Consider the following 26,548-nt stretch of genomic DNA (forward strand, 5'->3'; position numbering starts at 1 on the left):
TTAGAACGCTTGGTCAGGAGACTCATCTTCCCTAGGAGGCGGTTCTCAGCAGCTCTCCTGAGGGTCCACAGAGGTCCTCACTGCTGGCCCTGGCCCAAGCATGGTAGTCTCCTTTATGGTGCCATTTTCTAAATTCAAGTTTGTTCCCAGGTGACAGAGCCCAGGCTTCAAGCCAATTTGCTTTCTAGATTCAATAAATTCCAACAATGCAACCATTCCAAAGTCATGATTCTAGGGCCAAGAGAGATGGCTCAGTGGCTAAGAGCCCTGGATGCTCTTCCAGAGGGCCTTGGTTGGATTCCCAGCACCCACACAGCTACTCAACAACTGTAACTCCAGTTCCAGGGGACCCGATAACCACAGACAGACAGACATGCAGGCAAAACACCAATGTACATAAAATAAAAAATAAATGAATGATTAAAGACGTGGTTCCAAAGACAACCAAATCCACCAGAAAAAGAACAGAAGACTCTTTTCCTAGGTACTAATTGAAACCTACAGGGAGGACCCTGAGGACCCACAGTTAACTCCTCTTTGAAAGGCTCTTTGCTTATGCTTTTATCTTCTGCGATCATCAAAATCCTGGGAATTAACAACTGTATTCATCACTCTCTAGTTTAAACATCGGTAAGAAAACCCCCCAAGAAAGCACTTCCTTCCATGTGATGAGCACTGACATTCATCCAAATGGACCTGTCAATCACCTGAACAGAAAGTCCTCTCATGAAAGCTATCTGTGCTAGAAGCTGTAGAAATAAATAAATCCTACCTGAAACTGTGGGCTGACACTATTTGGTCATTGTCCTTTCAGCTGCTGGCTACTCTCCTCTTAGAGTGTCCCTTAGCTCTACCTATCTTCCCTACTATGTTCTATATCTCCTCTCAATTCCTTCAACAGGGATCACAAGGACAATTCAGCCCACGGGAGGTGAAGGGCAGATATCTGTGAGATACTAGGTAGTGTTAGAAGCCCTGCATGAGGCAGAGGTCCGTACAGGATGGCAGGGTAGGCCGACAATACATTATAACAGAGGAAGGAAATGTCAGTGATGTGGGTTTCAGAGATACCCCAGCGTTTACTCCCCACCCCCAAAACCTCGCTTCACTAGCAATGTTTAGGATGCAAAGAAGAATATAATTACTTGAAGAGGGCCTTTAAATAGTCAACGTTTTCTAACTACATATCTGTGTGAGGCTAGATTTTCTTTACTTACTTCAACGAAAACATTTCATTTCTGTTTCATTTCTGCAGATCGGCTTTAGAAGAAGGTCAGTGAGTTCGGCTCATTTTTAGAAAACCAGATATTAAACACATTTGCAGTATGTTATTTCTGCTAACTTGTGGTAGCTTTATTAATCATCTTTTTAAATTAATCAACTTTAACTTCCAGTTTTAATTTCTAACATAGCTTTATTACTTCCATAGCGATAGATCTAATTTTTTTTAACCTTTATAAAGATAATTTTGAAGAAATTATATCTTTCCAGATGGTTATAAATTTCATAGAGCTTTTCAAATTTATTTTCTTGGAGTGGAATAAAAATAAACTTGTAACAATTTAATTTTTCACTGTCGATGGTTACTTTCCTGTTAGTATTTATCACTTATGAGGAGTATTTTTATAATTACTTTTCCTAAAATATGAATTTGACTAATAGTAAGGTCCCACTTTCCCCCTAAATTTCCTATCTATCTATCTATCTATCTATCTATCTATCTATCTATCTATCTATCTACCTACCTACCTACCTACCTATCTATCTATCTATCTACTTACTTATTTTTTACACCCCTCCTTCCTCTCCTCCCCGGTCCTCCCCTCAATCTCCCCTCTTCACCTCCTCCCCATCCACTCTTACTCTGTTTTTCTTCAGAGAAGAGCAGGCCTCCCATGGATCAACCAACCATGGCATATCAAGTTGCAGTAAGACTAGGCACCTCCTCTCTTACTGAGGCTAAGACAAGGCAACTCAGTAGGAGGGAAAAGGTCCCAAAAGCAGGCAACAGAGTCAGAGTCAGCCCCCTGCCCCCACTGTTCAGAGTCCCACAGGAAGACCAAGCTACACAACTGTAACATATGTGCAGAGGGCCTAGGTCAGGCTTCCTGGCTGCCGGTTCAGTCTCTGTGAGCCCAAATGAGAGCCCAGGTTGGCCAATTCTGTGGGTTTTCTTGTGGTGTTCTTGATGCCTCTGGCTCCTACAATCCTCCCTCGCCCTCTTCCACAGGATTCCCCGAGCTCCACCTAATGTTAGGCTGTGGGTCTCTGCATCTGTTTCCATCAGATTCTAGATGAAGCCTCTCTGATGACCACTGGGCTAGGCAAACAGTCTATTATGGCAGGATATCATTAGGGATTATTTCATTGACTTGTTTTTGGTTTTGGTTTTTGGTTTTATTGTTGTTGTTGTTTGTTTGTTTGTTTGCTTGCTTGCTTGGTTCTTTTTGTTATTTTTGGGTTTTTGGCAGTTGTTTTTGGCTGTATCCTAGGTCTTTGGACTATCCAGCCTCTGGACCCTGGGCCTCCACTCGGGGTGGGCTTCTTCTCTATTATATGCACATTTTACATATATATGTTATATATGTGAATATGTATAACAGCATATTTATATGCTGTTAAGTGGTTTTAAGAAATCCAACATTCTTTGTATACTAAAACTAACACAGATTATATAAAAAGGAAGTCTCAACTTCATATTCCACCTCAAAGGCATATTCAAATTAAGATCATTTAGAAAGGTTGCGTGCTGTTTAGTTCGTTGTCAACTGGACAAAAGCTCAGGTCACCTGGAAGGAGGGGACTTCCACTGAAAACAAGTACCTCAATCAGTCTGTAAGGCATTTTCTTTATTAATAATTGATGTGGGAGGGCCCAGCCAAGTGCGAGTGGTGCCAGGAGATCTGGGGCAGGTGATCCGGGGGTAATACAGAAAAATGTGGATTGAGCAAGCCGTAGGGAATAAGCCAAGAAGCACATCCATGTTCGGCCTCAGCTCCTGCCTCCAGACCCCAGTCTCAAGTGTGATAAGGATATGTAAGCCAAATAAAACTTTTGGTCATGGTGCTTACCACGGCATAGAAACCAAACTAAAATAGGTTTAAAAATAAAACGATAATTAGATACGTAATAGGAAAATGCAGAACAAAAGAAAGCACTGTGTATGATCTTAGCGTCTAGACAAAGTAAATTCTGGTGCTAAAGTAATACAGAAGCAGGACCTTCAGAGTATTACTGGGGATGATGTATTTGCAAAGAGCATCAGGGTACAGAGATACTCTGCACCAAAGGCTTCTGCATGTTTAAAACAAAGGAAAACATCCCCACTGTAAAAGCACAATGGTTAAGTTCTTGCCTAGCAACACGCTGTCTGCAATATGAAAACAAAGCCTAAAACTGTAAGAGGCGAAGCAGAAGCATCACAACTGTAGGTGATGTTTATCCCATCGGGAGGGTGTTAAATTAAGGCCGGGGACCAAATCTGCTCCATGTTTCTGTGTAACTGGGGAGTGAAGACCAGTTTTTATATGCTTAAGTAGTTAAAGAGACAAAAGGGATGCATGAAAACTGTATACAATGAAAACGCCAGTGTCCCTAAGGAAAGTGTTCTCCGCGGGCCACTACATGCATCTGCCACAGTGGCTGCAACTAGAAACAAAAGCCCGAGAAGCTCACTGCTCAGCAGTGTAATGAAGATGGAGACCAACTCTGACCTTTCGGTAAATGATCGAGTGACAGAAAGTGTGTAATCGTTAAGTACAGTGACGCTAACCTAGAGAAATAAAATGGGGCCGGAGGTGTGGCTCAGCTGCTGGGGTGCTTAGCTGGCATGTGAGTGGCCCTGGTTTCCATCCCCCAAACTGCAGAAAGCCTAGACATGGTGGCTCACTACTGAAATCCCTGCATTTGTGAGGAAGAGGCAGGTCAGAAGTTCAAGATCACCATTGGCTATATAGTGAATGCAAAGCTTAGGTTATATGAGACCCTGCCGGAAGGAAGGAGGGAAGGAAGGAGGGAAGGAAGGAAGGAAGGAAGGGAGGGAGGGAGGGAGGGAGGGAGGGAGGGAGGGAAATTACAACAACAGTCAGTAAAATATTTGAACACTGTTAAAATGTTCACATCAGGAAGGTTTGGAGTCAAGAAGTAGAAAGGATCTATATTGTTCCTTGTAAAATAATTAGGATAAAACTACAAATTATTGTGAAGTTATTATCTAAAGGTAATTCAACTCCAAGAAAAATATAAGACTTTTTAGAAAATTATACAACTTGCATCTGGAGGTATTTTAAGCCATAAAAGACAATTCTGAACTGAAAGAATAAGAGTTTGTGGCTCACTCTAGCACCTATTAAATATTATGAGCACATTATGCTACAGAATATATACAGCCCACGGAACAGAGGAGAAGTCCCGAGGCAGAGCTGCGGTCGGGTAAAGCTACGTGTGAGATCACATGACTCACTTTGCATGGGCCAACTAGAATTTCACAAGTCACCGGAAGAATCTGAAGTAAGGAGACCCTTTTTACAAATCCAGACGTCATCAAAGAAAATAGTAATTACTTTTCCGCTTTGTAGAAGTTATTTTTTTCATGTGACAGAAGTCTTATTGAGAAAAAAAAGGTTAAATAACTGATAAATTATCTGCTTTATTTTATAAAATACTTTATTATTCTATTTTTTAGGTCTCTGAGGTTTGAGGTGGTTATGCAGCAACACCTTACCAGAAAAGCAAATAGTAGATATTGTCTCTCTCGTAAACACTCTTCGTTTTTGCTTTTCAAATTTAAATTAAAAGGGGGGTTTTGAGAATTTCATATATGAGTAGTGATAAATTATTTTTACAAACATTACACATACTCTTGGAGAAAAACCACGTCAATGAATCTGTGCCTATGCCAGGCTGGCTCATATGACGACGTCTCATCTCCAAGTCTGCTTGGCCAGTCTCTGAATATGACTTCATATGCCGAGGAAATTATGCAGATAAATATTATGTTTTCAGGTGGCATGAATTTAAGGAATTCCAGAGCTGGGGAAAGCAATGGCGGAGAAAAGATTAAAGGCCTCTAGAGCAGGTATGAACTCCAGCAGAGCTGCTGTGTGTCCCACAGTGAAGCCAGAAAAATCCAATGTTGCAGGCAAACTCCCAGTTCTACAGCTTTCTCCATAAAATAAACAAAATGGCTCTCATGGTGGCCTATTCATTTCTAGGCATTTAGCTCCTTGCTTGTTTCTTTAGCTTCCTGCTCCCAATGGCATCGTTATAAACCCCAAACAAGTTTCTCCTGTTTGAATGAGCCAGGGGTTCTGACTGCTGCACTAAAAGCAGCGGTTAATAGGTGTGCAGTATCCCTGGTGGGCAACATGGGAAGCCGAGTGCACCGGACAGATGAGACCCTCTCATCTCCATGTTCAGAACTGCCAATACGTGGAGCTGTGTGGCAAAGGAGAGCTATCTTTGTCAGATCAAATTAGGGCTCTCTCCAACTCTTCTGGAGACAGGAAGAATACCCTGGGTTATCTAGATGGCCCCATATCACTGTAGGCTCCAGGCAGATGGAAACACGAGGCAGAAGAATGAGAAATGATGTCAGGGTGGTCTAGAGATGCTGGCTTGGAAGATGGAGGAAGAGCACAGATGCCAAGGAACGTGGATGGCCTCTAGCAGAGACACCCCCTTGGGGCTCCCGAGGGTAGCAGTCTCCCTGGCATGAACCGGGAGACAGATGCTCATTTTGGATATCTGATTTCCAGCATTCATGATAAAATCTTGTCCTACGAAGCCTGTGTTAGGGCAGGAACAGTGGCTGATACATGGTCAGCAGTGACTGCTTCTGAGGAAAACTAGCAATTACGTCAAAAGGAAGACAGATGCCAAGTTTATCCCCATATCCTTGAGTCCTTCTCTACTGAGAAAAAAATATTATCAAAATGTTTAATTAAAAGAAAAGATTCTTTACATATATGACTAAAGTTATGGCCTTCAATGTCACAAAAGGAAATTTAAGACTAGATAAATTTTGTTCATTGTACAAAATCTTTTTTCTACCCGAAAGGTGACCTTTTTTCCCTCTTTATGATCCACGTTAGAAACTGTTGAGATGGCGTGTGCTCTAAAACTGCCTTCAGGAGGTCTAGGGAGGAGAGGGGAAGACGGCCTCGTGGCCTGCACTGGAGAACTTCCCTTTGCAACTGTTGCCATGGGCTGCAGCCAGAGCTCTCAGTCTTCCTCTGCACTAAGTTCTCCAAGCCATTTACTTGGTGTGAGTTCCAACCTTATAGCCAGAGCGAGGTCCTGATTCCTTCTGGATGTCTCTAGACCCCAACTCAAGGTCTAGCCTACCATGAACTCCAACTCCCTGCTATTGGCTGTCTTCCCTCTCCTCTGAGGCTCTTCCACCCAGATCCATGAATAGGTAGCTATATATATATATACATATATATAGACACACACACACACACACACACACACACAATCTCCAGGTTAAAACAAACCCTGTTCACTTTGCAGAATTGCTCTATGCTTGACTTTAGAATGGACAGAAGGAGCTTTCAAATCCCTTAAATCCCTTCGACAGACGGACTCTGAGTCTCCAGCTGTGCTGTCCTATGGAAGGTCTTCTTCTCAGGTCTCACATGCTGCTTAACAATACCGCCTACCGAGCTGGACGGACAAGGGACTGGGCAAATAGAAGCAGATGGCTAAGCTTCGTTTCTTCAGTGTCTTGCCTCATTTCTAAAGAAATTATTGATGCCCTCTTCCTAGATTTTTCCTAGATGCTATCAGCTGGTAGCCCAGTCTTCAGGATTTGTGTCATTGTCAGCCCTTGGTTGTGGGGGCCCTACTAAAGGCCCTTGACTGTTTTCTTTGAGTCTCTGATAGGCACATCTTCCTGCCTATCTTCAGGAAGATGGCATCTGCTGCTGTCTTCCATGTGTCATCTTGCCTCCTGTTTTCCATGTGACTCCATCTAGTATAATAATTATTGCCTTAAAGACTGGCAGTGTTGACAGTTGACTAGTATCCATGGTGCTGTCTCTTCTTAGCATGTTTTCACATGTGTATGTATGTTTGGTGAGCATGCACATACGGATGCTCACAGGGGTACATCTGAGTACCCATGTGTGAAAGACAAAGGCCAATGTTGGACATCTTCCTCGGTCACTGGCCATTTCATTTGCTGAGACAGAGTTTCTTGTTGAACTCAGAGCTTGCGGATTTGGCTAGTCAGGGTAGCTTGCTTTACCTAAAGATCCTATCATTACTTCCAACGTGCTGGGATTACAAGTGGGGCACCATAGGCACCCAGTGTTTATGTGGGTATTGTGGATCCACTCGCTGGGACTCACACTTGTAAACCAATCTCTTCAGCCCCCTTCTCAGATTTTAGATCAATGAGATATTTCTTCAGTAAAATCTCTGAATCTTTGTAGACACTGGGCCAGGACACCTCTACTTCACTGCAACCGGATCTCATCAAGCCGCGGTAATTGCTTCTATGATTCTCAAGTCATAAAGCACATAAATGGGTGGGTGGATGGATGGATGGATGGATGGATGGACAGACAGACGTACAGATGGACACACACACACACACACACACACACACACATACACATGCCTCCACTATTTTAGCACAGGTAGACTTTTGTCTGTCCCATAGGTAAATGATGTAGCTGTTTGGGATTTGAGTACAAAAGTCATCATTCCATTTTCCTGCTACTGATTGTGCCTTGGAGAAATAAGAGAATGAGATCGCTGTAGAGAAATGGAGTCGATCTTGAACCTAGAGGAAGGAAGAACAAGTCCTGTTTCTTCAGGCTGGAAGACAAGCTGATTCTCACAAGGCAAAGCACATACTAAAGCATCAAGAGTATTCTCAGCTCTGCTCCGTAGGTCTCTGTGGTCTTGATGGAATGGCCTGCATTTGCAGCTTTCTGTATCTCATGCGTATTTAGCTGCAAGAGGTTGCATCTGGAACCATTAATCCAAAGTGGTACTTTTAATTTAAAGTGTCTTACAGGATTTAACTTTTTTATCCTCTCTGAATTAACATTAAGGCCACAAGAAAAGTCAAGGCTAGAAAACGGTGTATATTTGAACATAGTTGCAACGTTGGCAGTTGATAAGTGTTTTCATGCTGAATCTAAACATGGTCCCAACCTTGCAAGGGCCATCATTTGGGGGTCTGCAAGACAATGCACAGAATATTCAGCAAGTGAAACCAAGCATTCTCCTGGAAATTTATAATGTCCTATGAATGCCTATGATTTCTCTAAGGATTCTGTCAAGGATTCTAGAGTCCATCTTCCATGGGTGGCTGTTTTTGTTATTACAATTCAGGTCTTGAATCGCTTTGTCTAGAATATTGGCTTCCCCTTCCATCTGGTACTGATTTTTATCTGTCCTTTAATTCACTATTCCCCAGAGAAAACAATGCTCCCAGCGAACTCTTAGGCCACCCCAGTTGTCCCCAACTTTCCACAAGAAGAGATCCATTTAACTTCCGGCACATTAATCCTGATTCCAGTGATATGGTTTTCTAAAATATGGATTTGTATTTTTTCAATGTGTATGCCAATTGAACAGCCCGTGGTCAGGAGCTCATGGAAGAGAAGTCACCTCCCTGCTGTGTTTGTTCCATGACTCCTTTCTGATGGACATAGGCATCTGGTGTTGGACTTGGGATATTGCTCAGTGTTGAAATACATACTTAGCAAGCTTAAGGCTCTGCATTCCATCAATAGCACAGCAAAGGAGTGGGAAAGAAGGGAGAGAGGCAAAGAACTATCTGGTACTGTGCTGTGTACACAAAACGATGAATGTTGCTCATCAACTCATGTGTGGATGAATACTAATATTATTTAAATCTAGATTAGTGAGGTTTTTCTTCTGGATGCTAATTTATGCTAATGAGTAGGAAATCAAACAAGTTTTATTTGTTGTTGTTGAGCAATTTTTTCCCTTTAGCAAGTCATTTTAATATGAACTTCATGGCCATCTGTGTATTTGTGGAAATCAGGTGGGAATTCAGAACTTCCTTCTAACCCAAATACTGAAGCGAGCAGAGTCATCAGGATGCATTAATTATCAGCCTGCCAGGAAGAGACTGGAGGGCAAGATTAATATTCTTTATGCAAGGTAAAATGAAAACCAGATTTGACTTTACAACTGAGCAATTTCATAGTTAAAATAGTACAGAAGGGTTGATGGTCTAACATAGGAACTGAAGAAGCTGGATTGTGAACTAAGAAAGCTGACCACACAGAACAGAAAGCTCAGTTCTAGCATTAAGCTAAGACAAAATGGCTCACCCGGACTGACTGACATCAATCCGTTTAGGGGATACCATCCTCCAAAGTATACTCATGGCTGATATCAGTAGTTGATCGTAGCAACAGCTTTTCCTGTCTTATCATACAGATGCTTACGGTTCTTGGGTAAACCAGTGGTTCTCAACCTTCCTAATGCTGTGACCCTTTAATACAGTTTCTCATGTCTTGGTGACCCCCCCCCAACCATAAAGTTATTCCATTATTATTTCATCACTGTAATCTTGCTACTGTCATGAACTGTAATATAAAAATCTGATATACAGGATATCCAATATGCATGCCTCCCCTCCCCTGAGTGCTCGAGACCCACGGGTTGAGAGCTGCTGCTCTAGGCACTGAATTTACTTGCTGAGTGATAGTGTGGATTACTATCCTACAGACATTCACAGGCCTCTCACCCCTTGTCCCTGCCTCCCTCATACTAAACACTGCTATGACTAGCGGGATCAGTTGGTGGCATAGGCCTTCAGCAAGCCTGCATGATCTGACCACTGGTTCTTACCCTAGCATCTTCTGTGAACAGAACATGCTACGGGTAACCATGAGCTCTATAGATTGGAGCCTATAGCAGATGCTCACAGAGCATTTGTCAATCCCATCTGAGGCCTGAGGCAGAGCAACAGGGGAAGAGGGAAGATGTTAGGTGTAAGTCAGTGAGTGATGCTCAGTGTGTCTCAGATGAACCTTGTTATCCCTGAAAATTGAAGGACTAGAATAGAGTAGACACCTTATGCAGAATTAATGATGACCTGATAGGATGGGTAGCCATGCTGGAAGCATGGGAAATGTGACCAGTTCCAGGTTTCTAGAACGTTCTATGCAGGGCCAGAGGCATTGTCTCAGGTGAACTCATCTTTAAGACACCAAGGAGAAGGGAGCACTAAGATAGAGGTGTGGGTCATGACCCAGAAGCCCGAGGTAGTCAAAGTCTATCAGGCACAAAGGCAATTATTAAAGATTTAAGAATAAAGCCTTGGTATAAGAAGGCTATCTAATTGTTTGACCTCTGCCGAAGCTCTGTGGCACAGGGAATAGTTTTGGCCACTGAATCATCCGGAAGGTACTTGGAGAGACGGATGTGGAACATGAGACCATCACTGAGGGGTGGCCCTTCAGCAGAGGAAGCTGAGCCCCAAGGTTGTAAGAAGGCGCCACAGTCAACTAACTGGACTTAGGGGTGGGGGTGGGGATTTTCAACTCCTTTGGCTCAATGTTCAGCTCACACCAAAACCCAAAAAAACAAACAAAACAGAGAGATCAGTCTTCCTGATCAGCGCCCCCTTGCTTCAAGGCACCCTATAAGTGCTTAGTACACGAGAAGCAGTCAATAAATATTTATGACAAATGGATGAACAAACACATAAATGAAGGCTAAATGCACTGCTCATCTGAGAGAGTCGTATTATAGTTCACTAACAAGAGAATCAACCACAAGTAAGTAAAATCATTTTAAAATAAAAGAGTAGTAAGGTCAAACTTAAACTCTATCCACCTAGCATTCATCAGTTCACTTAAGGGACTGAAGGGCAGGCATACGCAAGCGATGGGGTGCTCTATTGGGGATGAAAGAAAACAGCGCAGGCTCTGCCACCGTGCAACTGATGGATGGACAGCACACACACACGCAAACATAAAAATGCTGATAAATCTAAAGAGTCCCGGGAGAGTGTTCATCAGGGAATGTTTTAGAGGGGAGGATCAAAGAAACTTCCTCAAACTAGAAACGTTCCCTGAAGACACTGACTGACCTGTGAATATATTAAGATAAACACTATGAGGTCATATCCCCAGGGCTCTGGTATGCAGCAGCCAGTTGAGTAAGGAACGGTACACTCAGGTATGGAGCTAAGCACACTCTATTGTGGCAACTGGCCTTAGACAGGACTCTGGAAATTCCCCATTTATCTCCTTTAAGCAAAAGGCCAACAAATCACAACAGTTAAGCTTTCCAAACTCGGCTTACATGGTACACTGAGAAGATTCTGGTAAGTTCTGTAGGCATTCAAACATACCGAGTAAATAATCTGTATATGAAGACAGAAGGTCCGCGGCGGCAAACTCTGGAATGTTTGGCAATGTTATGTTATTGACTTTGTCGGTCCTGGTGCTCTTCTTTCCTATCAGGAGGTTGATCGCCAGCACAGATTCACTGACCTAGAATGAACACATTAGGATGCATATGTCACGTGGTAGTAAAGGCTATGGTTTGACTGTGCCGGCCTCCTAGTTCATGAGCCGGGAGTGTAGCACCACAATGGGGGGTGGGGGGTTGGGGGGGCTTATTTAGAGAGATGATTAGGTCAAGAGAGCTTAGCCCTGAGCATGGGGTCACCAAATAAGCTCCTTCTAACAGGAGAAGCTGGCTTCCCATTTTAGTTTTGTCTTTGCCCTGCCACCTTCTGCCTCGCAATTATAGAACTAGAATGCTCTCCCCAGGTGCTAGACCTACCAGTCTCAACAACAGTGAGTCAGTAGATCCAGGTTTGACATGAACTGCCCAGTGTGGACTGTTCTGTTACAGCAGCGCAGTACAGAGATGATAAATATGAACATGTGAATTCACAAAATAATATTGGATATACATTGTGAGGGGATGGCACTATTAGGAGGTGTAGACTTGCTAGAGTAGGTGTGGCTTTGTTGAAGGATGTGTGTCACTAGGTCTCAGAAGATCAAGTCAAGCCTAGTGGCTCAGTCGCTTCTTGCTGCCTGATGATCTGGATGTAGATTCTGCTCCTTCTCCAGCCCCATGTCTACTGCACATCATCATGCTTCCCACCATAACAGTAATGGAATAAACCATAAGCCAGCCCCAATTAAATGTTTCTCTTTTTAAGACTCGCAGTGGTCATAGTGTCTCTTCACAGCAATAGAACTCTTAACTAAGATACATAGGAAGAAAAATAAAAATCACAGTATGAAAAAATAATGTCTTCCCTGACATGTGGAATATGCATCACAGGCAAGCCAATTGGTTAGCTTTGACAATTTAATTAATGTATAAGTCACTTTAAATAAGCTACAACACCCAGCTATTAACATGCAGTTGCCAAAATGTCGAACGGGTACACATGTACATCCAACATTTCATTAAGGGAAAACGGAAAGGGTTGTGTCTGGTTACTAGTGATTATGAATGCAACACAGGTGTAGAGACTATTTCTAAAGTCTCCAAACAGTCTCCCTCCCCAAGTGTAACTTCTCCTTTCTTTCAAGCAGATTCATTGTACTTCTAGGGCAGCTGATAGATGAAAAACACAGGTCAGAAAACAGGGAGGGTCCACAATGGAGGAAACAACAGGGAGGATCCACAATGGAAGACAAGACAACAGGGAGGGTCCACAATGGAAGACAAGACAACAGGGAGGATCCACAATGGAGGAAACAGGGAGGGTCAACAATGGAGGACACAAGACAACAGGGAGGGTCCACAGTGAAGAAAACAACAGGGAGGATCCACAATGGAGGACACAGACAACATTGAGAGTCAACAATGGAGGACACAGGCAACAGGAGGGTCCACATACACACTCTAACCTGTGCAGCAGCTCGTATTGCGATCCAGGCCAGTGAGCTGTACATCTCAACTTGAGTGGCTACTGGTTCTTTAAAAGAACTAAGCTTTCTGGGAGGAGGCTAAAATAGTAAATAGAAATCATTTAGGATGAAGACTATCTCAGTGCTTCTTGACAAACCTCATGTCCCCAGATGACATGCTGGTGGAATAGTATGCAGCCTTCAAGAAGTATAATATATTCTTACCATGAAAGATATTTAAAATATATCAGAAAGAAAGCTATGCTACAAGTTGAGTGCACATATGATCCTACATTTTAAAAGCATACACATATTTCTGTACATACAAGCTGAAATTACACCATCTTAAGAGTGATTATATTTTCCCTAATTTTCTATACTGAGTTTATATTACTTATGTATTAAGTTAATAAAAATATCTTTTCAAGTGATGTCAAATTCCATTTTAATAGGGGTTATTTAGACTAAATATATTGGGGGCAAAAAAAAAAAAAACAGGAATGAAAATACCCAAATTTGTTCCTCTTTTCTGTTGGTTTGACATGGGTCTCAGAGCCCTGCCAGCCCCAAACTCAAGACTCCTCAGTGACTCAGTGGCTTTAGATATTGGATTTTGTTACGAAAAAAACTAAAGAGATTTTCTAACTTCATAAAATAATGGAAAATAAACCACAAACAGACACAGTTTTTACCTTGAGTACATATCTTTACCTACATGTATAAATCCACACACATTCACATATACACATATATATTCAATTTTTAAACACAAGTTTAATACTACAAAAAATGAACACAGAAAACATAGTAACTTATATTTTTAATGATAACCGAAGTAAATAAATTTTAACTCGGATTTTAAGTAACTAGACTAGGCGTGGCTGTACACACCTTTAACCTCAGTGGAGGCAGAGGAAGGTGGATCTACGGAGCAAATTCCTGGACAGCCAGGGCTATACTGTAAAACTTTCTCTTGAAAAAAGAAGAAGAATTAAGTAATTAGACCCCTATGTTTTAATTTTTTTGAAATTCATGTGTTGATGATTTCTTTGTTTTTCAAGGAAATGGAAGAAGTGAACATATAGTTCACTGAAGCAGGTCAATGATTTCCTTCTGTCTAGAAGGCACGTGGGAAGAAATGAGGTGCAAGGAAGGAGGAGCCATGGGGTAAAATGGTCTGATGTGGCTGGCCACTCTACATGGGGAAAAGCTTGGAGAAAAGGATATCAGGTCAGACTTCTCCATGAGCAGTTGAACTGTATGACTCTGCCCAAGATAAGGCCCCAGAGGGAACCCTGTGGGCTCTAGAGAAGCAACAACTGCTACCACCTTAATAATCCTGAGCAACTTAACTACTGCAGGTCTGGAAGCAAGACTGCCAGGGAATGGAGGAATCCAAAGAAAGCTGGATACAGTTACTGATACAGACACTGGGAAACGCACCCACTTGTAATTAAGAGGAAAACATTATGAAGAAGGCTGGACTTGGCCTGGAGAGATGGCTCAGTGGTTAAGAGCACTGACTGCTCTTCCAGAGGCCCTGAGTTCAAATCCCAGCAACTACCTGGTGGCTCACAACCATCTGTAATGAGATCTGATGCCCTCTTCTGGTGTGTCTGAAAGACAGCTACAGTGTACTCATATATAATAAATAAATCTTAAAGAAAAAAAGGTTGGACTTGGGCTCAAAAGAGAATTTTAAAATTCTTACTAGGGAAAGAACGTGATGGGCTTTCTATTTTAGATAGGAAGATGTCAACATTTCACAGCCATGGGACCAGAAAAGAGAAGGAGAAAACCTAGAATGATTGGTAATGAAGCCATAAAAACATATTTACTTATAAAAAGATGTGATCCCATATACAGAAATCCTTAGATTCACACACACACACACACACACATACACACACGCTCTATTAAAACCAATGAACATGCTCCATGGGGGCACGGGATGTATAATTTAATGATACATGTGGATCAATTACATTTCTATAGAGATAATCTGTGTCCCTGAGGTCTTAATATTGTTATGACAAACTGCTACCAGATTGTACTACAGTGTCAACAGAATTCCTCAAAACAATTCTCATTCGTTTTTTTCTTTGCACAAATTGGGTAGTAGTCTGGAGAGTGTGTGTGAAGATGGGAAAGTCTCCAAGTACCAAAAGAATTCTGAAGGCGAGCCGTGGAGCGAGAGGGCAATGCGCTCAGAGACCCAAAACCTTACCACAAGCTACAGTAACAGAGGATGAAACACACACAAAGATAGACTCAGAGACCAGTGGGTTCGGGATCTTCAGGTATGCCGCTCAAAACACAATCCATAAAAAAGAAAAAGCTCATCCCTGAAACCTCATAAACATTAAAAACTCCCTTGTCTCTAAACACCACAAGCCTCCAACTGGGGAAAAATGTGTGTGAATTGTACATCCGATAAGAAGTCTAGAATACAGGACAAAAGTAAAGAAAGCCACCACAACTGATCTTTCTCTTTGAACTCTTTTCCTTGCTTAACGGCTTGGGAAATTCCATTCCTCGTCTAACCCTGTTCATCTTTGAAGTCTTCTACTATATTCCCAGGAAAGGGAGTCCGTTTGTTCCCTGTCTCCGCCTTGGCATATTGTGTTTGTGAGCCTTATCAAGGTATCATTCTGTTGTGTCTTTCCCTTGCTAGACTCTGGCTCCCTGGGGAAAGTGAAGGACGCGGCTGGTGTGCATCAAGCCCTTCACAAATGTTTAGTGAATGAACAGATGCTCAAAAAAAGTTACTGTGATTTAACTAATAATTACCAGGCAATCTGGTATATATACAATACTTAAGTATATAGTATATAGTATGTAGAGAGAATATGGAGGTCATGTTGAAGCGAGGTAAAGTTAACAGTACTTAGTACATCTTGCTCAGTACTTTGTTTCTGGCCACACTCAAAGGCATAGATAGCCACGTCCATGTCAGAGGTGGGGAAGGGAGGCTTCTGAAGTCACTCTGGTCTGTCAGGCTGAGATGCAAACCTAAGACTATGTCACTTGTACAATATTGAAAGCAAAGAATTCTACTGTTTATTTTATTTCATATCTTATTTACTTATTCCGGGGCACTTATATGCCACAGTGCACATGCGGAGGTCACAGGACAACATGCTCCTGTTGGCTCTTTCTCTCTGCCATGTGCATCCTGGGAATGAGGCTCAGTGTGGTAAGTGCCTGTTACCAACGGATCCATCTTGCTCCACTCCTGCTAGCTTTTAAGGTTTTTGTGTGTTGTTTCTATTAAGACAGATTTCAAATGGATTTCAACAGCCTGAATATTCCTGAGCGAGTGCTTTTATTTGTTTTGGGCTATTTTCTGTGCCTCTAGTAGTTTTATAACTTGCTAAAATATTTATGTTATGTCAAGATATACAGATTTTATGGGATTATACTACTTTTCCCCTTCAAATCCCACTTGACACTCATAATTGCAAGCGTATCTCTTTAACAGGCCCAGAAAGCAATGTTAGTCATATGTTCGACTACTTTTCAGTGCTGCTCTCCATGAAAACCAAACACTTGTTTTTCTCTAACTGGCAATAAACATTTTTTTCTCATACCACCAGAGCAACCTTTCCTAGTTTATAGTCATTTTGATTTTTTAAATGGCGGTACCCACCTAAGGCAGCTATCATCTATGCAATTCGATTAACTAAATATATTTGCCTAGAAGTTTTAAATCATGTTTAGGACACCTCAGAAATTAGAGACTTGAGCCAGTTGCAGTGATTCATGCTTTTGCATTTGGGAGGCTGAGGCAAGAAGTCTGAGTTTAAGGCCAGCCTGGTCTACATTGAGACTCTTAAGGCATCCAGGGCTACACACAGACAGACCCTACAAAAATGTAAATACAAATATATAAATACACACACACACACACACACACACACACACACACACACATATAAAATGCCATACATTCCGGCAACCGAAATAATTTTCTCATCAGAAATTCCCCTACAGAAGGCCCCTTCTCTTCCCCTCTTCCTCGTTGTTCCCTTCTGACTTTCCATGTCTTCTGCCATAAGGTCTGTCTCCCTCCATCAGTTCTATGAGAAGATGGACTACACTTATCTTGGCGCTGACTTATCACCTTCTAGAAGAGTGGCTTGGTCAGCATAGGTGCTTGACACATCTGTGAGGGATAATTGACCGTGTCAGGTCATATTGGTTTCAGAATACCATTTGTCCACTTTCTATATTCTCCTGAGCATCCCCAATCACTCACTGCCTTTGAGTATTTGAGTATTGAGTAGAGCCAGCATTCTGTGTGCATCACTGTAACAAACAGAAACACCTAAATGAAATCAATTTCCGGAGTTCTGCCTAGTGTCTCCAAAGAGGCATTTGATTGCAAGTGTGGCTATGAAGTGATGAATTAATGTCTTCAAGTCACATAGGGAAAGGCCTTATTCTTTCAGAGTTACTGAAAATGATCAAAGGCAGGAAGCTTCGAATTCCTATCAATGCAGCTGTTACCTTGACTGTCGCTGAAGTCTTCTTCCTTGGCTTCTTCAGATAGAAATACACCAGGGCGACTTCTAGGTAGGAGTCCCTTAACAACCTAAAAACAATATGATGTTAGCCTCTGCCTCGACATTCTCTTGTGCAAACTCTTTGCCTGCTTCGCCAACAGTGTCTGGGAGAGTGAATGGTAGGTATAGGCCAACCAGTACCCTCCTAACCTATATACCTTTAGGCCACAGTTAGTAGAACCTTTCTCTGCAAGGAGAAGCTCTAGGAGGGTGCTCAGCGTTCTTCTGGTCTTCTGGTAACAACAGCCCAAGCTATGACTAACTATGAAGCTTAGCAAAGACCTTTCTAGAATATTCCAGCAAAGAGTCCCTAAAGAAGTCAAAAGGAACAACACCATCTTTGAAAAGCCAGGCCTCTGTCTACTCTTCTATACTAGTTAAAATGGAAAGAGACAGAGAACTCCACAGAAGGCAGTAATAATAGTCAGATCTATATACAAACTATCAAAAGTATCAAGTAAAGCCTCAGGTCTATAGATGAACTATCAAAGGTATCAGTTGAGGCCTCTCGTGTCAGTGCTGGTCTATCAGCAGTGACTTCCCCTCAATATTGAGGTAATTTCTGTACAGAATTAAGTAGACTTCTGGATGGCTACAGAGACTATGTAAATAAATCCTTCTAAACTCTCTCATACCCGAGTAAGGATCTTCTTCTTGTAAGCCAGTAGTCCAGAGGAAGTCCCTATAGCCTTGATATTGACAGGAGACCCAGGTCTAGGTGAGAGCCAGTTTGCAGCCTAGAATGCCACTATGATAAAATGGCAGGCATCCCATCCTATAAAGGAGGCCTTCGGTCAGAGCCAAGAGCGGTAAGTTTGAGAAGCCAGTCAATGGACCCGCTGTCTGGATGAATCCAAGAGCACAAGCCATGTCATAACAAGCGCTCCCATTCATTCCTTTCTTGAATTTTCTGGGCACTACCACCCAGACTCAGACCACACGGGAGCAGTTTGACAAGAATGAAATGTCATTACCCTGGGTTCTGGTCATTTCTCAGGCTTATTTGAATAGCTTCGAAAAAGCTCTCTACGTGTGCAATTGGAGATTTCTCTTCCATCAGCATTTGACGTTCTATTCTGCCTGCAAGAAGGAAAAGATAGCTGTAAAGGTGATTTCCCATATTTTGTCTATCATGCTGCAGACTCTGGAAGCTGGACTCTTGTCCTCTGCAGGTCTGGGTCACTCCCTGATGAAAGATAAGCTCCGGATGAAAGAGAGTTTCCTTCCCCCTGAAGGTCTGCAATGCTTTCAATAAGGGCACCTTCAGCTTCCCAACATCACCGGCCTTACTGCCCACTTTTCTTACTTTGGGATTCCTCTCCTCTAACATCTTGCCCTTGTCTATTTCACAAATACCGAAAAGAGCTCAGCTGTCTCCTTACATTCATTGCATCACTACAAAGAGACGGAGCAAGCCTGAACGCTCTTTGAGGCTAAATGGATTTTTTAAAAAATGTGATATACGTGTATATGAATAATATTATCCAGCATCAAAAGAAAGAAATGTTGCCATTTGCACACATGAACCTGGGGCACTACGCTAAACAAAAGAAGCCAGGCACACAAGGTGAACACTGCATGATGATTCTTATGTTAATTTGTGAATCCGAGAAAGCTTTGTCCTTGTAGTAGATAGAGGGTGGCTGGTATGTGGGAAACAGGGAGGTACTGGTAACACTTCAGTCAAGTGAGATGAGTTCTGCAGTCTACTCACTGTATAGCCCCGTGATTATAATTAGAGTGTATTATATACTTCAAAAGGACCAAGGAATTCGATTCTTAAACTTTCATGCAACAAAATAAAATGTTTAGGATAAGTTTAATTAGCTAGATTTAATCACTTCTGTATACAAATAAGCAAGCATTACACTGTACCTAAAATAAACAGTTTTTGTCAATTAAGAGCAAAGGTGTTTTATTGGGGGGGGCGTGGAGGATGAGCCTAGTCTTTAATGTTTGAGTCATTTTTCCAGTATTATTTTTAAGTTTTAAGAATAAACTTAATGAAAGCTGGGTAATGGTGCCCTGAGTCCAAAATCAGCCTGGCCTACAGAGCAAGTTTCAGGACAGCCAGGGCTACCCAGAGGAACCCTATCTCAAAACAACATAAATATATATATATATATATATATATATATATATATATATATATATATGCATTTACAAATACATAAATAAAATAAACCTATTGAAAAACAAGTTCTTTAAAAAGCCAGCAAATAATTGCAAGTACTTAGAGATCATTAATTGCAAATACTTAGAGATTATGTCAGTGCCCACCCCTCACGTCAACAATCATGGTGGGCACCATCCTTCACATACAGGAACTGAGACAGCTCCCCTGTAGCAGAAATACCAGAAAAGGAAAATCTACATCATCATGAGTAAGAGCCACCATTTTTGTGCAGCAGGAAAGGGACTGGGGGTGAGGAGAACAGGGGTCCCATTTGGACATTCTCATTTAATTGCTGCTGGCATATAAGATGTTAACTCTCACATGACGCGTCTACTTCTGTAAGTAACGGCAACTGTTACCCTGTGGTTTTCTTGTAGCTACAGTGGCCATGGTAAAATCATATGAACGCACTGTCTGTAAGTTCTAAAGGCACCTGTTCTACAGTTATTAAATTTTAATTTAATGTTATCTCTTACTTATAGAATGTAACCAGACTCTCTAACTAGGTACTTAAATAATGGAAAACACTAAATGTATTGTTATCATTTCATAACAAATCATTCTTTATTGTAATTAATAACTTGTTTTGTTATTATTTAATAAGTACATATTTCAAAAGATTTATTTTTAATGTTTTAATATTTTCTTTTAATGTGTACAGATGGTTTTGTCTGCATGTGTGTCTGTATATCATATGTATGCCTGGTACCTGAGGAGGCCAAACGAAGTCATTAGAGCCCCTGGAATTTAAGTTACAGCCATGTTCATGCTGGGAATCAAACCTGGGTCCTATGGGGGAGTCAGTGATCTTAACTGCTGAGTCATCTCTCCAGTTCTAAATTTTAATTTTTAAATTATGTATATATTTATGTATGTGGGGGGGTGTATATGTGAGTATCTGTGGAGTTACCCACTGAGACCAGAAAAACTTGTTGGAAACCACGGAGCTGGAGTCACAAGTGGTAACTCCTCCTATCATAGATGCTGGGAACTAGGCTCAGGTCCCCTGTAAGAACATTGCATCCTGAAAACTGCTGAGTCATCTCTCTAGCCACATACTCCATGGTGAAGTAGCTGATGTTGACGGTGTTTTTTTTTAACCGAACACTAAACTTTATATGAGGACATCCATTAACAGTAAATGTAGCTAAAACTTAACGAGCTTTAAGCCTTTGATCAGAACCTGATATCGACAGGGAACATTGAAGTGTCTTGCAGTTGCCAAGTTCTTTGTAAGGTCTGTGGTTTTCACGGCTGAGAAGTTGATTATTAATAACCGCATACTTCCACAGGCTTTAACCCAGCTCTCATACCAGGTACAGCTTACCTTTCTGAAACAGAATTTCAGCCTCCACTTCATTTTCCTCTGCTGCGGTTGCCTTACAGACCTTCAAAGCCATGTCAAAGACGTGAAGAACAGGCAGCCACTTACCGATGTCCTTCTTCTTGCTGCTGGAATACACCTGCTTGGCCAAGGTGTGTCCTAAAGTAGAGCGGATGGGTGGAGGCAAAACCATAAAGTCTTCAGTGACTGGAGCAAGCCACTAAGTCAATGGACTTCTCCTCACAGTTCCTAATAATCATGAATCTCTTAAAGAGACACAACAGCCAATGAGTCAGTGAACTGCAACAGCAATTTGATCTCTGATAAATCTCCAATCTGCTATGTAATTTTTAAAATCAACGATCGTCCCCCAAGTCGCTCCAGTTCTCAGCTTTTCGTGATGCTTATAAAGCAACCCCCATGCTCTTAGGATGATGCTGTTAGCAGAGAACATCTGGAAGTTGTATATTGTTCACTATTAATAAATGTGCATATATTGATAGGCAATGCTTATTATGGTTGCTTATTATGCAATATCCTGTCGTCATCACAAAGCTCATTATAGACAAGGGCTACATGCCATTTTCCTTAGTAGCTCTCATATTTAATGACTCCATGGAAGAATTATTAATCAGAAGAAATATTTTTTCTTTTGTTTTTTTAAGACAGGGTTCCTCTGTGTGTGCTGCCCTTGAACTCACTCTGTAGACCAGGCTGGCCTTGAACTCAGAGATCAGCCTGCCTTTGCCTCCCAAGTGCTGGGATTAAAGGCATGAGCCATGTCTAAAACACTGTTCTATATAACATCAAATACTGACATAAAAAAATTCTTTACATGTTTGAGTACTAAATTTAAATAAGAAAAAATGAGAGCTAAGGCTTGTTAAATGTTTCCCTGCATGCCAAGTAGCATGTCATGAAGTCCACATGGATTGCCCTTGTGATTTACAACACTGAGTGGACAACATTTGACAGAAGACAAGGTGATACCCCAAAGTTGTAAGTAACTTGCCCAAGGTCACATGACCATGATTAGAAGCTAAAGTATCCTGGCCTCATGGCCCACCCCTAAAACTACAACACAGTATCCTAAGTGTGAGGTCATGGAACTGCTGATTAACCGAGAAAATAAACAGCAAGACTGTAGTTAAAATGACGGTCACAAGAGAAAAAAAAAACAAAACAAAACGTAGGACATTGTGGGAGCAGCATATGGATCTGTCCTATCCCGATCTTGAAAGGCCCCAGAAGCTTGCTAGCTTGCTAGACAGCATGGTTGTCTAGGTCAGTGGGTGACAACCTTGTTTACCTCTGTTTGATGTGTATGTGTGTGTGTGTGCGCGCACACACACACACACACACACACACACAGGATCAAAAAGAGCAAGTAGCAAAATTCCCGTGATGTAATCTATGCTGTAAGGAGAAACTGTCGAGAAAGCTAGTTGCAGACGCCTTTGTGCTGCATAATATTGAAATGTTCCCTTTCCCAGTAAACACCAACTCTCAAAGAAAAAAAAAACTGTTGTGAAACTGACATTGTTTTGACAGAAAGGAGCTTGTGGTTTTGTTTTTAAAGGCTGTATTTAATATAATACAGCAGGAAGCAAGCCGTTCAGCTTCAAATGCATCTCCAAAGAAGCAGCAGTGTTGTCAGTGACGGTGACAGATCCTCAAGACTGGGACGTCAGGAAAGCCGAGAGTAGATTGGATTTTATACAATCTGTGCTCTGAGCTCATGCAGAACTCAAATAAGAAGCAGATTGTGGGACTAAATATGTAGGGGGTAAATGGCTTGAGTGTGGTCATCAACTGAGCTGCACGGAGAAGCCAGCCAGTTGCTTTAACCCATCCTCAAGGAGGCTTACAAGATACAATGATCTATGGAGTGAAATCCGTGTGTCAGTGGCGAGTATGCAGAATGGATCAAAGGAGAAGAGATAAGGGGGCGATTCTCGGGAGATGGTACCCCAAGCATATGCTTACTGGACTCCCTGTGCCAATCCAATCCTACTGCTGATTCTCTTGGCTGAACAAATACCGGTAAAGGAGGAAAGAAGGTTTTAGAAGATGACAGATGACAACAGAGAGAGCCACCACCAGGTTTCTGCTCTCTGAACAAACAGGACTCTAACAAACAGTCAGGAAGCTAATGTCAAAGATCAGAGATGGTACCCTAAGGAGAACCGAAATGCTCTCTGTGGAATTCTCTGTGAGTTCTAGAGAACGGTAACTGTGGCTGGCTGCCTCCCGAATTTCCTAAGAGGGATCAGACAATGGACTGAGTCCTCTGAAGTCCTGAACTCAAAAATGCCAGCTGGCCTTTGTTGCTTCCCCTGGAGCCTCTCTGGGGAATTGAGACTTTTAAAAATAGATGTGGAACCAAGCCACACAGGCAGAGCCTGTTCTTCTGACCATCATGAGAAGATTGTGAAAGTTAGACCTGAAGAACAATAAGGAGACAAGAATAGGCCATGAAAAAAAGAGCCAGCAGCCATAAAGAGGACCATCAAAGATGGCTTCCAGAAGAGAGAGCATGAGTGAAATAGCATGAATGCATATATGTATGTATTTATGTTGAGGATAGGGTAATAGACGAGCATATAATATACATGTGTACATGAATAGATACATATATATACACACATATATATGAGACTACATGAATACAAACATGTATATACACACATATATATGAGACTACATGAATACATACATGTACACATGTACATATATACACATATACACATATACACATATATACATGAGTCTACATAGAAAAGCAAATTGTTAGCTAATTTTGAGAGGGTGGTCAATGCCAAAATTGTTAATTATTATTAAGATCAATTAGATTAAGCTTATATCATAAATTATAAAAATAGAACTACCACCAAAAGATGATAAAGTGTGAGAACAAATATTATCAACACTTAGAGTGCATACTGTGGTCCCAGCAGTGAGCTGGACATTTTTCTCATTTAATCTTCTACGAGGGGAATGCCATGACTATTCCTTGGATGTTTACGTTCTCTCCCATTTGTACGTTAAAATCCCCTCCCCAACAGTAATGGTATGTATATGGAGAGGTCAAGCTTTGCCTGTGATTATGAAAGCTGAGCCCCTCGAACGGGCTGGGTGTGCTGTAGAACAGCTCGGCAGAGCCAGTTTGCTGCTTCTGTCACAGAAGGACCAACTGAAGGAGCCGGCTGTGATGAGGACGCACCCTCGCAGAATGTTAAATCTTGGCTTTGGACTTCGACTCTCCAGAAATAAGGGTAATAGATTTCTACTATTTACAAACTGCCTGGTCTAGGGTAACGTAGGGCAAGTGGGCTACAATGGCCTTGGTTCTGAAATGAGAGAACTACAAAGAAGCTAAATGACACTCAAGATTTTCACGAAGGTATCTAGCACCCAAGGGAGAATGGAGGAAGTGGGTGAGGAATAGCTAAGAAGAAATCTTCCTTAGATAGGAAGAAACTTTCCTGCAGACGCCAAGGGCTCAACTGTTTTCTACATAGGTAAAGAGGGGATAAGAACCCAGACATGTGTTAGTTTCCTGAACTACAGAGCTGAAAGAAGAGATCTAACAGGAAAGAAGGAAGGACAGGTCTTTTGGAAAAGAAAATAAAAATTAGACTAATGCTACAGTTTTCATTGGAAACGTTTGAGTATGAGAATAATGGAATAGGACCCACCACACTCCAGAGAAAAGATCACAGCCATAAGAAAAGATGTTTATGCTGGGCTGTGACAGAACATCCGTCGCCTGCCATGGTGAAGAAAAGGTATTAGTGGGAAACAAGGCTTCAGAGAGCATTGTGTGGACCGCTGGGGAGGGAGTGGGGCATGGGGGAAGGTTCAACCAACAACCACAGAGCAGAACAGAGCTGGGAAACAGAGACCCATGAGAAGACAAGCAAGGAGAAGGCACAAGTACTGGCCCAGTGGTAGGATGTCTATTCTCAGATGCTATGAGTTATAAATACCACATCTCTAAGAGAAAGAAGAAATAGTTTAAAGGGAAAAAAAAGAACCCCATGATGCCCTGGACCTGGACCATATCATAGGAAGCCTTTTACGCCACAATATTGGTGTAAGGAATGATCCACTGAAATAGAAGACATCATGGTAATTAGGAAACCAGAGGAAATAGTAAGGAGGGCACAGTGCCTAGGAATCTACAAGTTGAGGGAGCCGAGCGCCAAGAAGATGCAGGGGATGTGGATACTGGGGGATACTGAGCGGCCTGGGCAGGCAAGATTGGAAAAGAACGCTTTGGGGTTGTAACTGAGCCTTGGTCAATCAACAGTGATCTGTGTCATCTGAATGGAGAATAAAGTAAAACAAGGAGTTGAAGGAGTTGGGGAAGAACCAAGGGGATGAAATCCATCTTTTAAGAGCCCAGATGTAAGGTATCATGTAAGGCATGTGGGACCGTAACTACCGGATGAACATAAGAACTGAGGAAGTGGGGTGTGCTTAAACCCCAAGAATCTCAGTGATCTGAGATGGTAGGAGTGCGGCTGCCTCCTCCCAGTTTCCAATGCCCGCTCTGAGAACACCAGCTGAGAGGACCCAGGGGCACTCGGTCACCTGGCACCGCACCTAGAGGTCTTCTTCTCCATGCTAATGCGATATCTAGATAGCCTTAGCCTTCAGCCAATGATCTTCCCTTCTGCATATTCTCACGCCCTTTCCTGTAAAAGTATACACCCCCCGGTTTACCCTGAATAAAGTGTATGCATCTACATCCACCCCTGGTTAAGCAATATGAATAAGCAAGGATCATCTCAGAGAGCTGCTTCACTAACGATCACCACAGGGAAGGCCTTCAACTAAATAAGCTGTGAGGTTAAGACTCCAGGCCTGCTCTCTCTCCTACCCCTCCAGTACTCAGTACTTGCTCCAGTCAGACTGGATACTGCTTGCCCCAGACTCTGCTTATGCTTCCTTGCCTCATGCTCAGATGCCCTGAGAGGAAACATGGACCATGGACCCCCATTCCTGACTTCCTCACCAGGTGGTACACCAGCGTCACCCAGGTAACCAGAGAGGAGAGAGGGAACCATGGCATTTGTCCTAGGTCCCAGACCCTGCTTTCCCCTTCTGGTCTGGAGCAGTGAGCAGGGGCATACCGATGCCCCAAAGGGAAACATTGGCTGTAGACTCTGCCATCTCCTCTCTGAGCCTGTGAGTTAGCAGTGCCCACCAGACACTGCTGGTGAAGAGAGGCAGAACACAGCATTAGAGTATCAGGAGGGTACAAGGTGCTTAAGGATAGGTTATTGTTTTCCTTTGTATGTCTATTTCTTTTTTTACAAGTAAAGATTTTAAACATATTAACATACTGAAAGTCAAAAGGAAAAGGTGATCTCAATAGTCAGAGGGTGGAGAATATATGAGGGAAGGGAGGAATCTCTGAGGCCAGGACCTTGGGAAGCAGACAGGCACCTGAGAGCCAGAGCAAGGCCAAGAGACTGGGCTATGAGGAGTGAGACTGTTCCCCTGACATAGAAGTAAGGCACAGGACTGCCAGATTAGTACCCAGGCTGATGAGAAAGGCTTCCCAAAGGGCCTAGCCTGCAGAGAGCAGTACATCTATGCC

General features: G+C 42.2%; 1 protein-coding gene across 1 annotated transcript in view; it reads right to left on the reverse strand.

Annotated features, from left to right (window-relative positions):
- Cfap54 (cilia and flagella associated protein 54) overlaps window positions 1–26,548 on the reverse strand; it is a 276,477-nt gene that overhangs the window by 64,425 nt on the left and 185,504 nt on the right. Inside the window, exons 57-61 of the mRNA XM_032911469.1 lie at window positions 20,944–21,099; window positions 18,415–18,520; window positions 17,385–17,469; window positions 12,876–12,974; window positions 11,351–11,492 (exon numbers count right to left, since the gene is read on the reverse strand). Of these exons, the coding sequence (XP_032767360.1) occupies window positions 11,351–11,492; window positions 12,876–12,974; window positions 17,385–17,469; window positions 18,415–18,520; window positions 20,944–21,099 (588 nt within the window). The remainder of the gene's footprint in view (window positions 1–11,350; window positions 11,493–12,875; window positions 12,975–17,384; window positions 17,470–18,414; window positions 18,521–20,943; window positions 21,100–26,548) is intronic.

This window comes from Rattus rattus, chromosome 1 (assembly GCF_011064425.1).
Source record: "Rattus rattus isolate New Zealand chromosome 1, Rrattus_CSIRO_v1, whole genome shotgun sequence".
NCBI classification, from domain to species: Eukaryota; Metazoa; Chordata; class Mammalia; order Rodentia; family Muridae; genus Rattus; species Rattus rattus.